The sequence below is a fragment of the Mirounga leonina genome, unplaced genomic scaffold, assembly GCF_011800145.1.
Source record: "Mirounga leonina isolate KUSES-001 unplaced genomic scaffold, KU_Mleo_1.0 Mir_366, whole genome shotgun sequence".
NCBI lineage: Eukaryota > Metazoa > Chordata > Mammalia > Carnivora > Phocidae > Mirounga > Mirounga leonina.
The window spans coordinates 15,701,461-15,721,762 of NW_023270709.1; the positions used below are offsets into that span (position 1 = coordinate 15,701,461).

Below are 20,302 nucleotides of genomic sequence, written 5' to 3' on the forward strand. Positions count from 1 at the left end.
GGCCCGCCCCGCCCCTCCCCCGCCCCCGCGGCCCGGCCCGCCCCCGCGCCAGGGCCGCCGCCGTTCCCGCCTCCTGCAGGTGCGTCTCTCGCGGCCCGAGGGCCCGGCGGCCTTCCTCGGCTCCAGCCCTGGGGGCCCGGCTCGGCCCGCGCACCGTCCGCGACCGGGACCTCCGCGGGCCGGGCCGGGACGAGGCGGGGCGGGGGCGGTGCCGGCCGGCGCATGCGCGCTCCCCCCTTCCGGAGTCCTTGACGGGCGGGCGAGCGAGGGGGAGGGGAGCGCACCCCGCTTCTGCGGGAAGAGCCCCCCCCCCCCGGAGGCTCTCCGGGCTGGGCAGCTGCACGTGCGGAGCCCCGAGCCCGGGTGTCGTCCGAGCATAGCCTACGGGCAGCTGCCGCCCGAGAGACGAGGGAGGGGGCAGGAAGCGAGGCTCAAAGTCACGCGGCCGGAGCAGGTGGGCCTCGTAGGTCGCTGTGAAGGGGGAGCCGCGGGAGGGCTCTGAGCGGAGCGTCCCGTCTGAGTGGAGCCAGTGTGGCCACTGGCAGCAGCCCGGGTGGCAGATGATGGTGGCCGGGCTGGTGGCTGCGGGCGTGGGAGGAGGGGTCGGAGCAGGGACGGAGTTGAAAGGTGCAGCTCTCAGAACTTGCGGACCAGCCGGGCTGTGGCGTGTGAGCTGTGGAAGGGAGAGGTCAGGTTCAAGAAGATGCCTAAGCTTTGCGGGGAGAAGGTGTGGGGAAGGTTCGGGAGGTCGGGTGGGGCTGTGTGAGGTGGGAGCCGTTTGTTGGACATGGGAGGCGGGATGCAGTCTGGCACCTGGGAGGATGGGAGACCCAGAGAGGTAGGAGGAAAACCTGGAAAGCGTGGTGTTGGGGAACCAGAAGAAGCGAGTGTTTGCTGGAGAGGTGATCAAAGGGGTCAGAGGCTGGACATGGCCAAGAAGGAGGATCCACATGACCATTGGGTTTAGCACGGTGGATAGAGGTCTCTGGTAGCCTTGACAAGAGCAGTTGGTAGAGGGGAGAGAGGGAATGAGTGTGTCCGTTTTCATGGCAGGGGACTGGTACATTGCACTTGCTTAGCTCAGAGGGGTTCAAAAAGTATTTTATTTGTGTAAGTTTTTGCAGTTCCTACTTTAAATCACTGTTTTTCCAAAAGTTTTTTTTTTTTTTTTAATCTCCAATTCCTGATATAACCTTTCATTTCATTTACTGTATTTTTCAGAATTGGTAGGGTGCCACAGGGAACATTTTTCTTTTTTTCTAATTCAGTAGGTGATTTCAAAAGTCTGGTTAAACAGGGGACTGCCATTCACCCAGAGTAAGCTCCATGTTTGGGGAACCAGCCCTATACCCAGAAAGCTCCCAATGACTGTTTGCTGAATGAGTTTATTTTCTCCTCTGTGGTCTGTCTGCCCACCCTGAAGATAAAAGGCAGAGTAATGGAATTCTCCAGTCACTGAATCAGCACAGTGGTGGCCTGTGCTGCCAGAGAAATTTGGTTTTCCTCTTGAACAGGACTGTAAGCTTGTGGAAGGTAGAACCACTGCTCACCCTGACCCCCCAGAAAAGCAAATAAATGTTGGCACAGAAGATGCTTCCAGTAAATACTTTGTGGGAGCATCTGAAAATAGTCTTACGTTCTGAGCATTTCTGATCTTGGAAGTACATTTCAGGTCGCACTGTTCAAAAACATGTCAATGTTTTGTATTTATTTTATTTTATTACTTTTTAAAGATTTTATTTATTTGAGAGAGAGCGTCCAGAGGGAGAGTGAGAGGGAGAAACAGACTCCCTCCCATGACCTGAGCCGAAGGCAGACGCTTAACCAGCTGAGCTACCCAGGCACCCCAGATATTTTGTATTTAATCTCTACTTTGTTTGCACATTCACTGAAAGACTTGCAGAACATCTTTTAAATTAATGGAAAATTTAGCAAAACGTTTCCCACATTCTTTAAAAAAAATCATGTGAAGTGTTCACTAATAAAACAGGAAGAGGAATGGTTTCTTGAAACCAGAAATTTTCTGATTCATTACTTAAGATAGACACGAAAAACTTAGATTCTACTAATAAATTAATAAGTTAGTATGATAAAAGATTTGAAATACAAATAATATACATGTTTAGAAAGTGTTTTAATTGTATTATAGTCCACGAGTGTGTGGATACATCCATCTATGTAATATATGTGTGGGTCATTAGACATAATTCACATGAGAACTAAAGCTGTTTTCCCAAGAAGTACTTGGTGATTGCATTTCCTAGGCAAAGAATCTAGAAACTAGTGATTTTTGGAAATGTTGAAACATGAGCAAGTAAACCTTTTTCCTACTTTTTAATTTTGATTTCAGTGTTATGATGAAAGTAATTTTACTACTCAAGAATGAAAACTTTTGAGTAGAAAAACTTAGATGAAAAATTAGTAACATTTTACCCAGATAATACATCCTAATCTTCTCAATCATACAATTAAAAATTCCTTAATATTCTCATTTAAAAAAAATTTTCTGAAGATTTTATTAATTGATTTCTATACCCAATGTGGGGCTCAAACTCAAAACCCCGAGATTCAGAGTCGCATACTCTATCGACTAATAAACCAGTTCAGCACCCCAATATTCTCAAATTTTGACGGCTGTTTATAATTAGCAACAAATTCAATACTCATGCTCAGAATAGAATGAAGATTTGCCTTCATTTCATAGCTATTCAGTAGAAGACCCATCACTGAGACCTTCTTGCAGAAGAACTTTAGACAAAGAGCAATATCGCTAGTTGCTTTATGTTGACGCCTCGATTTTAATTCCTTACATTCTTTGAAGTTCTTAATGACTTTTAAAACCCTACCTTCATGTCTGAGAAAAAATATGACCATTTATTCAGGAGTTATCTAGAAGTCTTTGATAGTAAGTAGGAATGTTTGCAAACATCTGAAAACCTACAGAAGAAGAAAAGCATTTCTGGAACAAACTGATGTCTCCAAATTTAAGTATTAGAAAGCAGCAGTGGAATCAAACATCTTCATCTTTGAGAGAAATAACTAAAGGCATATATTAAGCTAAAAATGATAGCATAAGTAATTTCATACTATACGTAAGAAGGTTTTGGTCAAGCTAGGCAGTATTGCGAACTTTAATTTTCCCAGTTTTTATCAAGATGTGCAGGTTTAACAATGATCATCTATGACAGTATTTTATTTTATTTTATTTTTATTTTTTATTTATTTATTTATTTATTTTTATTCTTATGTTAATCCCCATACATTACAACATTAGTTTTAGATGAAGTGTTCCATGATTCATTGTTTGTGCATAACACCCAGTGCTCCATGCAGAATGTGCCCTCCTCAATACCCACCACCAGGCTAACCCATCCTCCCACCCCCCTCCCCACTAGAACCCTGTTTGTTTTTCAGAGTCCATCGTCTCTCATGGTTCGTCTACCCCTCCAATTTCCCCCACTTCATTCTTCCCCTCCTGCTACCTTCTTCTTCTTCTTTTTTTTTTTTTCTTAACATATATTGCATTATTTGTTTCAGAGGTACAGATCTGAGATTCAACAGTCTTGCACAATTCACAGCGCTTACCAGAGCACATACCCTCCCCAGTGTCTATCACCCAGTCCCCCCATCCCTCCCACCCCATCCCCCACTCCAACAACCCTCAGTTTGTTTCCTGCGATTAAGAATTCCTCATATCAGTGAGATCATATGATACATATGACAGTATTTTAAAGCCTCAGATGGATCTGAGATCCTCAAATGAAGCATTTCTTGCTAATTATTGACTCTGGGTGATGGAAGCATGAGTTCAGTTTTTGTATATGTTTAAATTTTTCCATAATTAAAAAAAACAAACTATCGTAACACCTCACTTGTTCCTTACTGAGGTGTTTCAAATAATAGCTTTTCCAAATAAATTGAAGTTTGTCAAAAGCCTATGATGCCAATGCTGGCTGAAAATCACGCCAAGCCATTTCCCCCCTACGTCCTTTAAACAGGGCACTGGGGTGATCTTCATGACGGTCCAGCATTCCCAGTGTTGCAGGCTGCAGGCTGCTCCCCAGGGTTCCAACGCGTCCAAGTCAGCCCACCTGCTCCCCCAGCAGCCGGTAAGCCAGACAGACGCCTTTTTTGGTCTTCCCTTGGCTCTGACCTGCATTCCTTCTCTGCAGAAAGAACTCCAGGCAGCTAGAGAGTCTTGTCCCTTGAGGTTGTTCTGGAAACCAGCGCTATACCACTTTTCTCTAACCTACTCTTTTTCTCAATTCCAAGCTTCTTGTCTGGTCTTTTTGATTACAGCAGAGACAGGTTATGATGAAAATTTGTCAACATGCTTCTTGTTTTTAAGTGAGGTTTACTGAAATACAACATACATGTTATGAAATTTCATTCTTCTTATTATATAGTTCCATGAGTTTTTGAAAACCACCACAAAATAAAGACGTAGAATTTTCTTGGGGCACCTGGGTGGCTTAGTCATTAAGTGCCTGCCTTCTGCTCAGGTCATGATCTCAGGGTCCTGGGATCGAGTCCCACATCGGGCTCCCTGCCCAGCAGGAAGCCTGCTTCTCCCTCTCCCACTCCCTCTGCTTGTGTTCCCTCTCTCACTGTGTCTCTCTGTCAAATAAATAAATAAAATATTAAAAAAAAAATAGAATTTTCCACTGCTTTAAAAGAGTTCCCTGGCTCTCCCTCTCTCCCCCCACCCCCAGTCCCTGGAAGCCATGGATATGATTTCTGGATGTGATTTCTGTACCTATAGTTTTGTTCTTTCATAATATCGTACAAATGGTCTCAAATAGTGTGTAGGTTTTTTTGTTCTGGCTTCTTTTGCTTAGCATAATGTTTTTCTTTATTTTTTATTTATTACTTTGAAATAAGTTTGCAACAGAAATGTTGCAAAAGAGTACACAGAGTTCCCATATACTATTTATCCAATTTCCCCTAAGGTTAACATCTGACCAAACTAGAATACAAGGATCTAAACCAGGACATTGACATTGTCACAGTATTATTTGCTAATTTTGCAGACTTCATTCAATTTTGCCAATTCTCCCACTAGTGTCCCTTTTCGTGTCTTGAATCCAATCCAGAATCCCACAGTGCATTTCTTTATCATGTCTCCTTAGTCTGCGACCTGGGACAAGTGCCCAGTGTTTATTTTTCATAAACTTGGTAAATTTTTTTGAAGAGTACTGGCCAATTTTGCTGTAGACTGCTTCCTCAATTGGAGTTTGTCAGATGTATTCTTAATAATTAAATTGAACTAATGCATTTTGGGGAAAAATACTGCAGAAGTGATGTTTTGCCCTTCTTACTGTATCCTCTAAGGAGGTAGGTGGAGTCAGTATGTCTTATTACTGGTGATGTTAATTTTGATCGCTTAGGTAAGGTAGGGTCTGCTGGGTTTTTCTTCTGTCGAGTTACTATTGCATAACACTTGAAAAACTCACCCATGTTTTTGCGTGTATTACCAGTTTGTTCTTTTCATTGTGGAATAGTATTTCATTGTATGGATGGACCACAGTTTTTAAATTTTGTTTTGTTTTGTTTTAACCCCTTTACAAGTTGATGGACATTTGGTTTGCTTCCATTTTTTTCTGCCCCGGCACTATGCAATGGACCCTGGTGTTCACAGAACACCAACATCAGACAAGGCTCCCCCATGACCACGGTGAATCAGCACAAAAACAGGACAAATCTGTAATTAGGTCTGAACCCGAACAAAAACAAGAACATTTTCTAAACCACAAAAAATGACACAACATCCTCCTATACAGGCTAATAGGAGCGACTGCTGCTTCTTGATCCCAACTCGAGCCCTGTTTTACTCCTTGTACCTTTTAGGTAAGATGCACTTAGATAACCAAGGTATCCTGTCTCCTGAAGGCTTGCAGTCCAGAACAAAGCCTTGCTTCCACAAACCCTCCCTAACCTTCCTAACACAAGCCCCGATCCTGTAATAAATCCTTTCTATCACTGTTCCTGAGACCCTGCACGTCTTTATAGCGTGTTTCTCTCTCCTTGCAACTTGCTCAACTACAGGTGTGTTTGTGGTCTTTTGCTGGAGAACACGGACACTGTAAACAACATACAAACACATGTATTGAAAATCCTTGCTGCTCCTCTTGTCTCTAAACATCCTATTTCCCACCAACCTTCAACTCTTTTTACTAATAAATTGGGAATTCTTCCCTTTTTTTAATGCAAATGCAGATCAGTACTATGGTTTATACTTCTATGTCCTTCTCTTTCTCTTACAAAACACTATTGCATCTGGCTTTTTCCCCTCAACATTATTCTGGAGATGTCTGTCAAGGTTCTAGAGTCTTGGGGTGCCTGGCTGGGTCTCTTGGTAGAGCATGCAATTCTTGATTTGGGGGTTGTAAATTCAAGCCCTATGCTAGGCATAGAGCTTACATTAAAAAAATTAAAGGTTAGAGAGAATGTCTTTCTTTTTTTTTTTTATTAAGCATGTGAGATCTGCACATTGGAATGATTTGTGGAATAAATCTGATTTGGCACTAATAGGCTTTTAAAATTTTCTTATTTTATTTTTTTAAATTTAAAAATTTTTTTAGTAACAGGTTTTTGAGCCTCATCTTCCAGACATTTATTTTTAACCTCTCTTGATATCCTCTGCCCTGCTGATACCAGCCATCACTTCTGAAGTCAGTGAGCTAGCTATCTGCTTATAAATACTGAATCAACCAGCAAATCACATTTAATCACTTTGTTCATTTTTTTTTTAAAGATTTTATTTATTTATTTGACAGAGCGACAGCAAGAGAAGGTATACAAGTAGAGGGAGTGGGAGAGGGAGAAGCAGGCTTCCCGTGGAGCAGGGAGCCCGATCCCAGAACCCCGGGATCATGACCTGAGCTGAAGGCAAATGCTTAACTTCTGAGCCACCCAGGTGCCCCTCATTTGTTTTTTTTAAATTGTAGTAAAATACACATAACCTAAAAATTTACCATCTTAACCATTTTTGGGGCAACAGTTCAATAGTGTTAAGTACGTACATTCACATTGTTGCATAACCAATCTCCAGAACTCTCTTTATCTTACAAAACTGACACCCTATGCCTAGTACTTTTATTTTTAAACTATTTTATAGTTCACATACAGGAAAATTAACCCATTTTTAGTGTAGTGTTCTATGGGTTTTGACAGACATGATCGTGTAACCACCACCATAATCAAGACGTAGGACAATTCTGTCACCCCTGAAAATCCCCTCATGCCCCTTTATGTATTCACTCCTCCCTGCTCAGGTGACCAATATTTTCTGTCCCCATAGTTTTGTCCCTTCCAGAATGTCCTACTGGTAGAATCATACACACATCCATTTTTGTCATGCAGTGTATTGTGAATGTGCCATTGTTTATCAATCTCATCCCTCATAGATGGACAGTTAGGTTGTTTCCAGTCTCTTGCTCTCAATCACAGGGATCTAAAGAACAACTATAGATATGTCATTTTGGATGTGGGCAACTCTTACTGTTTTAAAATTTTCCACACTTGGGATTGCTAGGTCAGAGGGAAAATGCACTTGTAATTTTGGTAGGTTGTCTTCCAAAGGGATTATAAAGTTTTGATAAATGTGTTATTTTTCTGTTTTCTAGATCTACAGACCTTTAATTCTGAGTCCTTCCAACAATTTACCCACCAGATAGAAGTCAGCCCTGCCAGTTATCCTCTTGGTGTCATTGATCCAAATATTGTCCTTCTCTCTGTTTTTCTTTCATAAAATTCCTCAGGGATGGATCAAAATCTACTAGATGTGCTTGAAGTCTCAGGTTCCTTTGACTTGATGTCCTCTTGATCTTATTTGTTGTCATATGACATGTCTTCCCTGCCTGGTTCCACTCTCAGAATTTACATTCCCATAGAAATGGTATTTTGACCAAAAGTTGAGAAGACCTAGCTTTTTCTTACCTTTTCATACCTTTTAAAAAGCAACAGAACTTGTGTTTCAGATGAATTTTCACATCTCACCCCTTCCCAAGCCTCTAAGTCAGTGTTTCTCAAACTTGAGCATTCGTCAGAATCAGCTGGAGACAGACATGGGCCCCCCACCTGCAAAGTTTCTGATTCAGTGGGTTTGGGGTAGAGCCCCTGACTTTGCATTTCTAACAGGGCCGCAGGTGCTGTTGCCCCTGGTGGTGTGGGGACAAGTGTTTGAGAACCACTGCACCAGGGCCTCTGGGAGTGCTTGAGAACACAAATGGAAAACAGTTGGTTTAGAGGAGGAATACCATCAAGATCCGATACTCATGATTTTTGTAGAGGGCATCCTTACGTATTTATATGTACAAATACAAGTTGATTCTATTTGTTTCTGTGGTTTTTTCCCAAAGCCCATCTCAGAAATTAGTACCACAAAGAAAACCTGATGCAACCTCTTCAGCTTGTCCCCCGCCGATTACTTTACGGGCTGTATTGTGGACTGAAGTCTCCAGCCTCCTCTGGAACCTGGATTTGCCCAACAATGGCTCGACCAAGTTCAAGTAGGTCTTTCTCAGCCTGCTACCCCTTTGTCTCCGGTGGAATTTGAAGCATCTGAGAGTTCCTGCACTTTGAGGGGGGGATGTCTGTAGTGGAGTGGGTGCTGGGCAGGATTTTGGAGAAAGCCACACTGCTGTTCTCCCCTCAGGCAAACCCTTTCCGGGACAGGATCCCGGATAATCTCTCGGTAGTCAAGTTGAAGTCCTTTGGAGACGTTTTATTGCTTCTCCTAGAATATTTGCACTCAGGCTTCTCACATAGGACTTGTCTTTTAAAGCCCTCACCTCTCAGCAAGAGGGGAAAGCTGTCCTTCAGGGTGATACCGAGTTGAGTGTTCTGCACGGGTAGGGTTCCTGTCTCTACCTGGGCCCTTAGTCTGTAGTAAATATAGAGCCTATTTATACAATAAAGGATCTTTGGTGGGCCTGTGAAACATGCTTTAGCATGTTATCGAAAGGCCAAGCTGACCTCTTTTAGCCTATTTTTTTGGATAACTTTTTCTAATACTGCAGGTGTGCTCAGACATAACAGCCCCTCCTTCCGTTTTGCCCAAGCTCAGGAATGGAAAACAACCGAATCCCTTGGTGTTCCTGGCTGTGGAGGACAGGGCAGGCTGCTAGAGGCCATGGGGGACCTGCAAGTGTGTGCCTGACTTCTGCCCAGAGTGGGCCATCTGGGTTTGGAACTGCAAAATGTCCTGGGGTGTTTTCCCTTAGTAGTTGGGAAATGCCCTTTTTTCTTTTCTCCCTCTTCTTCTTTTTAAGATTTTCTACCACATTAACATTATTATATTTACATCCTGTTTTCCAAGAGCCAAACCTGAGTTGACCGTTTTGTTTCTAGAAGTTGCTTAAAGTGGAACCTTAATAGAAGTCATTTTGACCTAGGACCTACTCATCAGTAGGATGACAGAGTTTACATTTCAGGTAAAAAAAAACACAACAACAACAACATTTAGGGCTAGGGAAAGCTTTATGGGTGAACTTTGAAGTCCTTGAGGACATTTGTAGGGTTTGAACCCAGGAGTCACACAAATCGTCCTTAGTAAAGTACTCGTACCTTTTCTTAAGGTACGCATCTTGTTCTTTCAGGAGATTAGATTAGACTGCACACTCCAGTCCACCCAGACTGGGTTTCTTTTTTCAAATTCTTCCCAGTGGGACGGCTTTCGTGCGCCTCATTTGTCACACTGGTCTAACTCCAAAGGGGATATAAACATGGGCTAAGCTTTGGCAGGGTTGGCAAATGGTTGGGCTGGTTATGCCCCAAGGGGACAGTGTGCCAGCACCATTTTCAGTCCTTTGGGACTTAGGCTGCTGGAAACATGATCCCAGTGAGCTTCAGGAATGTGCTTGGAGAGGAGCCTCTCCTTCTTTGTTTCTGAGAGTCTGCTTTTACTCCCTGTGCCTTCTTCCCAGCAGCCAGAGAGGAGGGGAAGGGGAGAGGAGATGGGGTCTTTATTAAGATTCTCAGTCATGGGCCAGTCATGGGGGTGACTCTGGGCTTACGAGGATGAAGCCTCGGAAGGGAGGCATTGATGCGTGAGAAACTAATGGGATCTGTCTTACCAGCTCGGGGTACAAAATGAAGTCACATTCTCGTTCATATCTCAGTTCATTGTCTCTCTGCCCCCATCCCACTAGCTCTCTTTTTTTCCAACCTGCCTGTCCAGGGTTCCGTCTCTCAGGGGATGCTCATTCATTCCAGGGATTAACCTGCTGCATCAGCTGAAGAACTCACTCGTACTTTTGCCAAAATCTGCAGTCCATTAGCATAGGTTAGAAGATGTCTGTGTTGGGGCCATAGGCATTGCTGGTCTGGCATTTGCTTCTCCCGGGTGGGGGCGGGGAGGGCAGAAGAGGGAGTTTCTCAGCTCTGTACTGCTTATGTACATAGCACTTACATACCCCATAGCACTTACGTACCCCGCAAACAAGGGCTTGCAGAGCCACGGTGCCTGGGAGAGAGGGGTGTCGCTCAGACACATGCCCTGTCCTAACCGAATCTCTCTTGCCCAGGAGCAACAATGACATTTCCAAGTCTAGCTCCTCATTCTAAACCTGGGATGAGGACATTTGTTGCAGGGGCGGATTCTACCTTGTAGTCCATGTACAGTGCTTGGTGCAGAGCCTGGGGCACAGGCAGTCCTCCTCGAATGGTGGTTGCTGCCCCTGATGGACAGAGATCAAGTCGGGGAATACCTGGATGTGCAGAACAAGGCACTCCGTCCCAGAGAGCAAGCTATAGTCTATGACCATGGTTACCTGCTGTCACGGTATTCTCTGTGTTCAACTCCCTTCTGTTTCCCCAAGTCCCTGGTGACGTCTTGTTGAAAGGTCCAACTCTGACTTGAGTTGTAAAGGAGAAGGTTATGTGTCCGGGTTTGGAGCAGAGCATCTGTTCACTGGGGAGGGGGCCTCACCCTCACCTTGTAATGATGTCGAGGGAAGCTGAAATTAGCAAGATCCCCAAAGGGAACAGAATTTGGAAGGAAGGGAAGGCTTTGGACTCCAGTGGGCGTGAGGTCAACCCCCCCTACACTAGCTTGTTTTTACTGTTCCGAAGGAAGATGCTTCCCCATCCATTAGCTTTTAAAAATCTTTGTAACAGCCTGCTGTCGGGAAGGCCCTCCTGTGCACATCAAACAGCCAGCAGAGCAGAGATGGATGGTTCTCACTTCTCACAGGTGGATGGATGGTTGGGAGTCAGAGTCAAGATTCAAAGCCAGTGTCATGTACCCTGCTTCTTTCTTTAAGATGCTTTACACTCGTACAGCAGGCCACATGGACAGCGTCTTCATGGCACAGGAATGATTTTTTTAAAAGATGTATTTATTTTATTTTATTATTTTCTTAAAAGATGTATTTATTTGAGAGAGAAAGCATGAGCGAGAAGGGCAGAGAAAGAGAGAGAATCTTAAGTGGACTCCGCACTCAGTGCAGAGCCTGATATTGGGCTCGATCTCTCGATCCTGAGATCATGACCTGAGCTGAAACCAAGAGTCGGTCGCTCCACTGAACCACCCAGGTGCCCCTGGTACAGGAATGATTTTTATTTGGGGATCCTAAAGTATCATTACACGCAAGGTCAAGTCAAAATATGAACAACTGATACAGGATATAAATGCCCACACGGTACACTGGATTTATAAAGATTTTATTCTCTCTTTAGATATGGCTGATTTTCGGAAGTTTTTTGCAAAAGCAAAGCACGTGGTCATCATTTCAGGGGCTGGTGTTAGTGCTGAGAGCGGAGTCCCGACTTTCAGAGGAGCAGGGGGCTACTGGAGAAAATGGCAAGCTCAGGTGAGCCGTGTTTCCAGAATACTGCAGAGTTCTCTTGAATGAAGCCGTGCCAGAGTCTGACTCGGAGCCTGGTGCCTGACGCAGGGGGCAAAGTTCCGAAATTAACCATGGCTCTCATCTTGGTTATTTGGGCAACAACACAAAGCGTGTATGATTAAGTTCTCAGACGTAAACAAAACAGCCGCTCTCCTTACTTTCTAGATCTGTAGAGATTGTATTTATTCACGTAACGATTTAGATTTCTTCTAGTAATTAAAATGGAGTCGGAGAAATCGTGGTTAGCATAGTTCATCACTTTTCTACAGATACTGAAATTAAGTATTACACATTTTTAAAGTTCCTGTGAACTTTTCAAATTTTTTTTAAAAAGATTTTATTTATTTATTTGGGAGAGAGTGCGAGTGCACAAGCCGGGGAAGGGGCAGAGGGAGAGGGAGAAGCAGGCTCCCCGCTGAGCGTTTGATCCCAGGATCCCGGAACATGACCTGAGCCGAAATGTAACAGTGTTTCTAATACTGCGTGATGAGCATGACTGTAATGCTGAATGCCCTAAAGATACTATACTCATTCTTTAGTGGGTAGACCAGCTACCTTGAAGTGACTTTATCCATTGCACTAGGTACCATAAAGCAATCATATTGGTGCTTCTTCATTATCAGCATATGAATTTTCACACATAAATAAATATGAATTTTTTCACCTTATCTTTTATTAATTTGATGTTTACTGCTAGTAATACGTATATCGTCTACGGTGTTTTGTATCATATATAAGAATATTGAAGTAGGCACTGACAGATGATTCATGTTGTAAAGGGACAATGTAATTTTGGTATGGATACATACAGGACAGCACAGTAAGTGTATTTTCTCTTATGATTTTATTTTATTTTATTTTTTTAAAAGATTTTATTTATTTATTTGAGAGAGAGAATGAGATAGAGAGAGCATGAGAAGGGGGAGGGTCAGAGGGAGAAGCAGACTCCCCGCTGAGCAGGGAGCCCAGTGCAGGACTTGATCCTGAGACGCCAGGATCATGACCTGAGCCGAAGGCAGTCGCTTAACCAACTGAGCCACCCAGGCGCCCTCTTATGATTTTATTTTATTTTATTTTACTTATTTATTTTTTTAATAGATTTTATTTATTTATTTGAGAGAGAGAGAATGAGAGAGAGCACATGAGAGGGGGGAGGGGCAGAGGCAGAAGCAGGCTCCCTGCCGAGCAGGGAGCCTGATGCGGGACTCGATCCAGGGACTCCAGGATCATGACCCGAGCCGAAGGTAGTCGCTTAACCGACTGAGCCACCCAGGCGCCCCCTCTTATGATTTTAATAACATTTTTTTCTAGTGTACTTTATTGAGGAATACAGTATATATTACATATACAAAATATGTGTTAATTGACTGTTTCTGTTATTGGTAAGGCTTTCCGTCAACAGCAGGCTATTAGTAGTTAAACTGGGGGATCAAAAGTTACACGGAAGATTTTTGACCACACAGAGGTCGGTGCCCTTAGCCCCACATTGTTCAAGGATTAACTGTACGTACAATAAAACTCACCAATTTGAAGTGTATCATTCAATGAATTTTAACAAATGTAGCCACCACCTGCCATCCTGGGCCCAGAATGTACCTTTAGCCTTATGCATTCAGCTTCCTTGCCTCGCCCTGGCCCAGGAAACCCTTAGTTTTGGAGTGTAGGAGGTTTTGTCTGTTTTTATTTTTATTTTTTAAAATATTTTTATTTATTTATTTGAGAGAGAGAGCATGAACGAGGGGAGAGGGAGGTCCCGCTGAGCAGGGAGCCCGACGCGGGACTCGATCCCAGGACCCTGGGTCATGATCTGAGCCGAAGGCAGAGACCTAACCAACTGAGCCACCCAGGTGCCCAGGTTTTGTCTGTTTTATCCATTGCTCTGTCCTCAGCTCCCAGAACTCTGGCACATGTAAGTCTTGATAGACTTTTGTTGGTTGAATGAAGGCTATCATAAATAGTTATTTCAGTACATGAATTCCAATGTTATTTATTTATTTATTTTTTAAAGATTATTTATTTATTGAGAGAGAGAGAATGATAGAGAGTGTGAGAGGGGGGAGAGTCAGAGGGAGAAGCAGACTCCCCGATGAGCAGGGAGCCCGATGCGGGACTCAATCCCGGGACCCTGGGGTCATGACCTGAGTGGAAGGCAGTCGCTTAACCAACTGAGCCACTCAGGCGCCCTGAATTCCAATTATAGTAGGTAGTGTCTTGTTAAGTGAAGGGTTAATGAACCTACCTTTCCTGCCCTATTAAATGCTTCAGACTGGCAAATGTGTGGGATGTTTTGTCGCCCCTCTGCTGCCCTCCAGCTGAGCCCGTGGAGGTAGATGTGGGGATCATTGCCTTAAAGGTGAAGGAGGGGAGGAAGGAGCACAGAGAGCCATTAGGGTCCCACGAGAGAGAGGAGCCACACAGAGCAGTCCCTGAATTAGAGGAGCAGGGGGTGGGGGCTCAGAGGGGTCAGGGGGCTCTTCTAGAGGAGAGAGGCGGTCATTGGTGTCAAAGCAGCTCAGAGTCTGTGGGGAAGCAAAGAAGAATGTGTCTGACTCCAGCTCTGTTCCAAGGACATGCGTAGACATGTTCCCGTGGCACCTGTAAACTGCTTCAGGCCACTCGCGGTGTGCGTGGAGGGCAGGAAGGATGTACAGGGTGGATGTGGATAATCCACAGCATAGACGTTTGCTCCCCATTCACTCCCCAAATGAAGGCTGACTCTACTACCAGCTAGAAGGGTGACCTTTATAGTCCAACAAAATGCATACCACCACCACCACCACAATCGAGATGTAGAATATATATTTTTTTAAAAGATTTTATTTATTTATTTGAGAGAAAGAGAGAGATAGTGAGAGACAGCACAAGCAGGGGGAGAGGGAAAAGCAGACTCCCTGCTGAGCAGAGAGCCCTATGCGGGACTCGATCCCAGGACCCTGGGATCAGGACCTGAGCTGAAGGCAGATGCCCAACTGACTGAGCCACCCAGGAGCCCCAAGATAAAAACGATTTCAGTCGTTGCCAGAGGTTCCCTTGTGGCCTTTCCCATCGGCTTGCAGCCCCAGACAACGACTCCCCTCTCTTTCGCCGTGGATGAGATTTTTCCCATCCTAGAAGAGGAATCATCCTTTAAAAATATATTTTTATATATTCTGTTAATATATATCCTGTTTTTTATATGCATAGTTGCATGTATGCGTGTACCTATAATTATAGTTTTATAAAAAAACTGAGTTTCTCAGCTATGGCCATTATACCTTAAGTGGGCATTTTGCATTTTACTTTTTTTTCCTGGATAAATGAAATCGATGTCCTATATATTTGGGGGCCCCTGTCCTGAGTCTGCCACACTGCGTGGGCCTCCGGCAGGTGTGTTCCAGCTTGCTCCCTCCAGAAGCCGCCTGCTTCTGTGGCCCAGAGCATTAGTGCATCCTGGCCTTCCCTCTCTGACTCCCGCCTCTTCTCCCCGCCTCCCCCACCAGGACCTGGCCACCCCACAGGCCTTTGCGCGAAACCCTTCCCTGGTGTGGGAGTTCTACCACTACCGGCGGGAGGTCATGCTGAGCAAGGAGCCAAACCCGGGGCACGTGGCCATCGCTGAATGTGAGGCCCGGCTGCGCGGGCAGGGGCGACGAGTCACGGTCATCACTCAAAACATCGATGAGCTGCACCGCAGGGCTGGCACCAAGAACCTTCTGGAAATCCATGGTGAGGGGCCCTCACGTGGGGAGGGGAACCAGACTTCAAAACACAAGTCCTGCCATTCCCCCCCAACCCCGGAGGCACTGAATCAGAATCTGCATTTTAACAAGATGCCCCAGGCGTCTGGTGTGCGCATTACAGCATTACACCGCAGGAGTGCAAGTGCCCAGCTGGGCTGAGGGGAAATGGGAGGCTGGGGACAACTAAGACTCTGGCATTCTTGGGGGTAGCCATTTACTTTCCCTTTGTCCCCAGTTGGCTCTCTCCCCCGAGGCCGTGCTTCTGCTCAGCCAGCAAGCCTTTAGGGAAGTTGCCAGATCGGTGACCTTCATTGCTGCCAGCCCACCAAGTTTATGACACCCGAGGAGATTGTCTTGTATCCTGCTGGCTTCCCTTCTCTCCCTCCTTTTCCCTCGCGTCCTCTTTTATCCTCTCCCCCCAACCCCCCGGCTTGGAGCTCACCAAAAATCTAATAAATTCATTCATACAAGGGCATACATGGTATGCAAGATTTCTTCCCAAGGGCATTTGTATTTAAGAGCCTACCAAACTTCCATCCCAAGGAATGCATTTCTAATTGTGGAATTTCCAGAAGCAGTGGCCGCATGGAGAATGTTGCTGGTTTCTGTGGGTGTGCAGTGACGTTGCCCATTTTTGCCTGGGATCATGGCAGTCGAGCACGGTTCACTTGGGTCCTGTCTCGTGTTTGTGTTCCAGCAGTAGGACTGACTGAGTGTCTTGTTGGCACCTTCTTCCACAGGGTCTGTCCATGTGGCTCATTTCTCTGCAGTTTCAGAATGTAGGTGGTGTCACTTGCCATGCATAAATGTATAAAATGGTGATGTTAACACCTATCTTATGGTTGTTTTAAGGATTAAATAAGATAATATGTGCATCTTAGTTGGGACTTTGGGGGTTGCAGATGAGTAGAACTCTCTTCTAATTTAGGTAAAAACAAAAGAAAGCCCCGCCTTTCATCAAACTAAAGATGCCATCAGTTTTTTTGTTTTTGTTTTTTTGGTTTTTTTTTAAAGATTTTATTTATTTGACAGAGAGAGACACAGCGAGAGAGGGAACACAAGCAGGGGGAGTGGGAGAGGGAGAAGCAGGCTTCCCGCAGAGCGGGGAGCCTGATGCGGGGCTCGATCCCAGGACCCTGGGATCATGACCTGAGCTGAAGGCAGACGCTTAACAACTGAGCCACCCAGGCGCCCCAAGATGCCATCAGTTTTAAGATGCATCACGCCCAAGGCGGGGCTCAAACTCACAACTCTGAGATCAGGACCTGAGCTGAGATCAGATCAGATCTTCCATGCTCTGTGCCTTCTTGGGGATCGGTGACATAGCATTCCCTAAAAGGCTGCTCCTCTCTCGTCTCCGGGTTCCCTTCCAAGCTGTTGACACTCTTCCTACAGAGTCCGATACTGGGCCTTTCTGGCTCTCACCCAAACGTGTCCGTGGAAGTGTTCTAGACAACAACCAGAACTCATTGTTCTCCTCAAAAGGCCCTTCTGTGGTTCGCCGGCTGAAATGGCCAGGGCTGGCCTTTGTCCCATCAGGCCACTGAGAGTAACGGATTAGGTACCGTGATTGGACCAGTCTGGAGCGTGGGCCTAAGCTTGTATTCTGGGATGCGATCAACAGCTCCTTCCGCTCGGATGGGGTAGAAGAGAGATGGCTTCCCGAGGAAGGAATGCTGGACGGAATGGAGCAATACACATCCACTCTGGTGTGGACGGGCTCAGTGCAGCGCTGGGCACGAGACGAACATCTGATGAATTACAGTCACCGTTACCAGCTTAGCTCAAGAAATGGTCACTAATTTTAATAATTATTTGCTTCATGTACTAGTTGATTATGTATTTATTGAGTGGCTTTTGTATAAAAGATTCAAAATTTGTTAGGTCAAAATTAAGATTTTGCAAATACATCCAAGGTATGGAACCTTTATCAATCATATATGTAGTAAACCATGCCCTTTGGTTTACTTTGGCTTCATCTGCCCTACTGAACACTTCAAATCCACCTGCACATCGAGGTCGTTCGAGAGCTCATTAGTCATGTAGTAAGTGATTTTCGCTCTCTCCCTTCCAGATTACGGAGTCCAGAAGGTAGATGCTCTCCGCTTACTCAGGACCTCTGCACGCCTTTGTATTTCCCTTGATACCTAGGGCAGGCCCATTTGCTAACATGAACCTATAAAAACTCAATTATTTTGTACCCCTTCAGACATGGAGACAATTGGTCTTAATTATACTAAATTCTGGTCTTGTTGGATTCATGTTTTTCAGGTAGCTTATTTAAAACTCGCTGTACCTCTTGTGACATTGTGGCTGAGAATTACAAGAGTCCAATTTGTCCGGCTTTATCAGGGAAAGGGTAATTATACTGCCCTCCAGAACGAGTGTGTGTTGTTTTCTCTTTTCAGTTGAACATAAATGTAAGGAAATTGAACTTTAGCCTGGGATTCCCATGGATATTTGTGAGAAATAAGACTAGATACAGTACATCCATCTGATAGAAGAAATATCTTGCTCAAAATTTACAATGCTAAGTGAAAACCATAGGATCTGTTATCTAATATGCGTGCGCACACACACCCTTCATGTTGGTATATCTGTATATAGGTAAAAGACCACTAGAGAATAAAACAAAATATTAATAGTGATTATCAAGCTGGGATTATGGGAAATTTTGATTTCTTCTTTTTCACTTTCTAGAATTTTCTAACAATTCTATGAGGAACATGTACTATTATTATAATTAAGTTAAAAAATAAGAGTAGACTCAGAATATTGAGAAAAATTTTACCTGGCCATTTTAAAGCAGTGTAAATTATACAAGTAATATATTGATACAGTATCATTGCAGAAGAGTCAAATCATGATGATGTATACAGTGCGTATCATGAAACTCCCCCTTAGCATACTGGCTGCTCCACCCCCCTCCCCACATACACATTCCCTCTTTTGAGGTAAAATCACTGGTAGTTAATTGTTTGGTGTCTGTCCTTCTTGTACCCTTCTAAGTCAGCATGTATTAATTATGGGTTTTGAACCATGTGCTGCCAGGCAAATACACAGACTCATTGGGTTATGTTATCTCTTTGTTCTTCGATTATACCAATGACATTGTTTCTTTTCTAATACTGTTTACTTCAGTGCTCCAGACCCTGAAGCTCAAGATGCCAGAATCCCAGTGGAGAAACTTCCCCGGTGGGTAAAATAACGTTGATCCGTGTTTGGTTTTCCAGATTGTGAGAAAAGGGAATCAAAATATAAGTTCATTTTGTAAGGTGCCTCTTATTTTTTTTTAAGATTTTTTATTTATTTGAGAGAGAGAGAGTGGGAGAGCACAAGCAGTGGGATGCTTGGGAGCAGAGGGAGAGAGAGAAGCAGACTTCCTGCTGAGCAGGGAGCCCGACGCGGGGCTCGATCCCAGGACCCTGAGATCATGACCTGAGCCGAAGGCAGACGCCCAATGGCTGAGCCACCCAGGTGCTCTGTGAGGTGCCTTTTAAATGTGCCAATGCAGAAACCAGCCCTGACCTATGAGGCCAAGGGTGAAAAGGCGAAGGTGAACCAAACCAGGGTGAGGAGAACTGTTCCTTTCCGGTCTCTTTTTGAGTTGTGTTCTGGTGGGAGAGTTTGAGGTCTGGAAGTTTCTGGAGCTGTGAGGCTACAGATGTGTATCTGGTGTGTGTCAAGCATAGAGGCTGATTTCTTGTATCATCTTCATCCTCCTCATCGTCATCAGTGTTACCAATCCAGGGAAAGGAGGCGGTAAAAGGTCTTGCGAAGGTGAAATTACAGGACCAAACAGGATTTTCATAGATTACAATAAACCCTAGAGATATTTTTTTATCTCAGTTTTTCAAAACCAGATGTTACCACAGTGTTTCCTAAAATATTTCATAGAGCATTAGATCCATGCAACATTGATGGGCATTACTTGAAAAAAGTGATGTTACGTGCTCAAATAAATATGGAAACCACAGATTAAACAAAGTCGGAGTATGTTTGCTTTCCTGCAGGACTTCTCAGAGCATTTAATATGCTGAAATACACTGTTCCTTAAGTGGTTATAATATTTCACCAGTTTATTTAACCACAGAACCCTTTTTATGATTCTTAGTAAGGGTTTTCATTACCGAATTCTAAAGTTCGATATAAAACAGTAGGGAATCCTGAGCAGTTCTTGAGTAGATTATTATGATGAAAATGACGTTTGGGGGATTATTTTAGAAGGTATATGTAAGATGACCTAGGAGGTAGTAGGGAGTGAAAGATGGAGGGTTTTGGTAATTGACCCTGGAGAACTTGGCTGTGGTTAGGGCAAGAAAAAGGTGAATCCGAGGAAACCAGAAAGGGGGTCATTGATGAGACCAGCAGTGGTTGGGGTGTTAGAGGCGGGTCTGAGCCTGGTTGCTCCCAGGCAGCCACACCGATATGTGCGGTGAAGTAGCTGGGAAGGAGAGAGCTGCTGTTAAAGCCAATTGGCTTTGTCCGAGCTTCTCCGATCAGGCAGCATCCCATCTAGCAGACAGAAAGGAGCTCCGAGGAGCCACACACAAGGGAGGACTTCTATAGGCCGAAGGAGGCAGGGCAAGCAAGATTCTCTAGCAAAGAGGGAGTTGTTTCAGGCAAGGTCACCGTCCTGTAGGGGACACAAGGGGCATTTCAGCGGAGTACCCCACTAGTGCTGACCAGGAGGTTCCACACTGACTGGTTTAAAGCTCACATTCCCTGGAGAGG

The 20,302-nt window shown here is 44.6% G+C and overlaps 1 protein-coding gene across 6 annotated transcripts in view; it reads left to right on the forward strand.

Annotated features, from left to right (window-relative positions):
* Nucleotides 1-31: 31 nt before the first annotated feature.
* The window catches only part of SIRT5 (sirtuin 5), a 33,865-nt gene continuing 13,594 nt past the window's right edge, over nt 32-20,302 (forward strand). The window contains exons 1-7 of one of the 6 annotated variants that reach the window (XM_034985700.1): nt 215-454; nt 3,999-4,109; nt 8,361-8,510; nt 11,680-11,813; nt 15,329-15,554; nt 17,840-17,927; nt 18,710-18,763. In XM_034985700.1, the coding sequence (XP_034841591.1) occupies nt 8,396-8,510; nt 11,680-11,813; nt 15,329-15,554; nt 17,840-17,927; nt 18,710-18,763 (617 nt within the window). In that variant the 5' untranslated portion in view covers nt 215-454; nt 3,999-4,109; nt 8,361-8,395. Of the gene's footprint in view, nt 80-213; nt 455-3,998; nt 4,110-8,360; nt 8,511-9,351; nt 9,435-11,679; nt 11,814-15,328; nt 15,555-17,839; nt 17,928-18,709; nt 18,764-20,302 lie in introns of those variants that run through there. The other 5 variants (XM_034985701.1, XM_034985702.1, XM_034985699.1 and 2 more) reach the window with 5 other exon arrangements.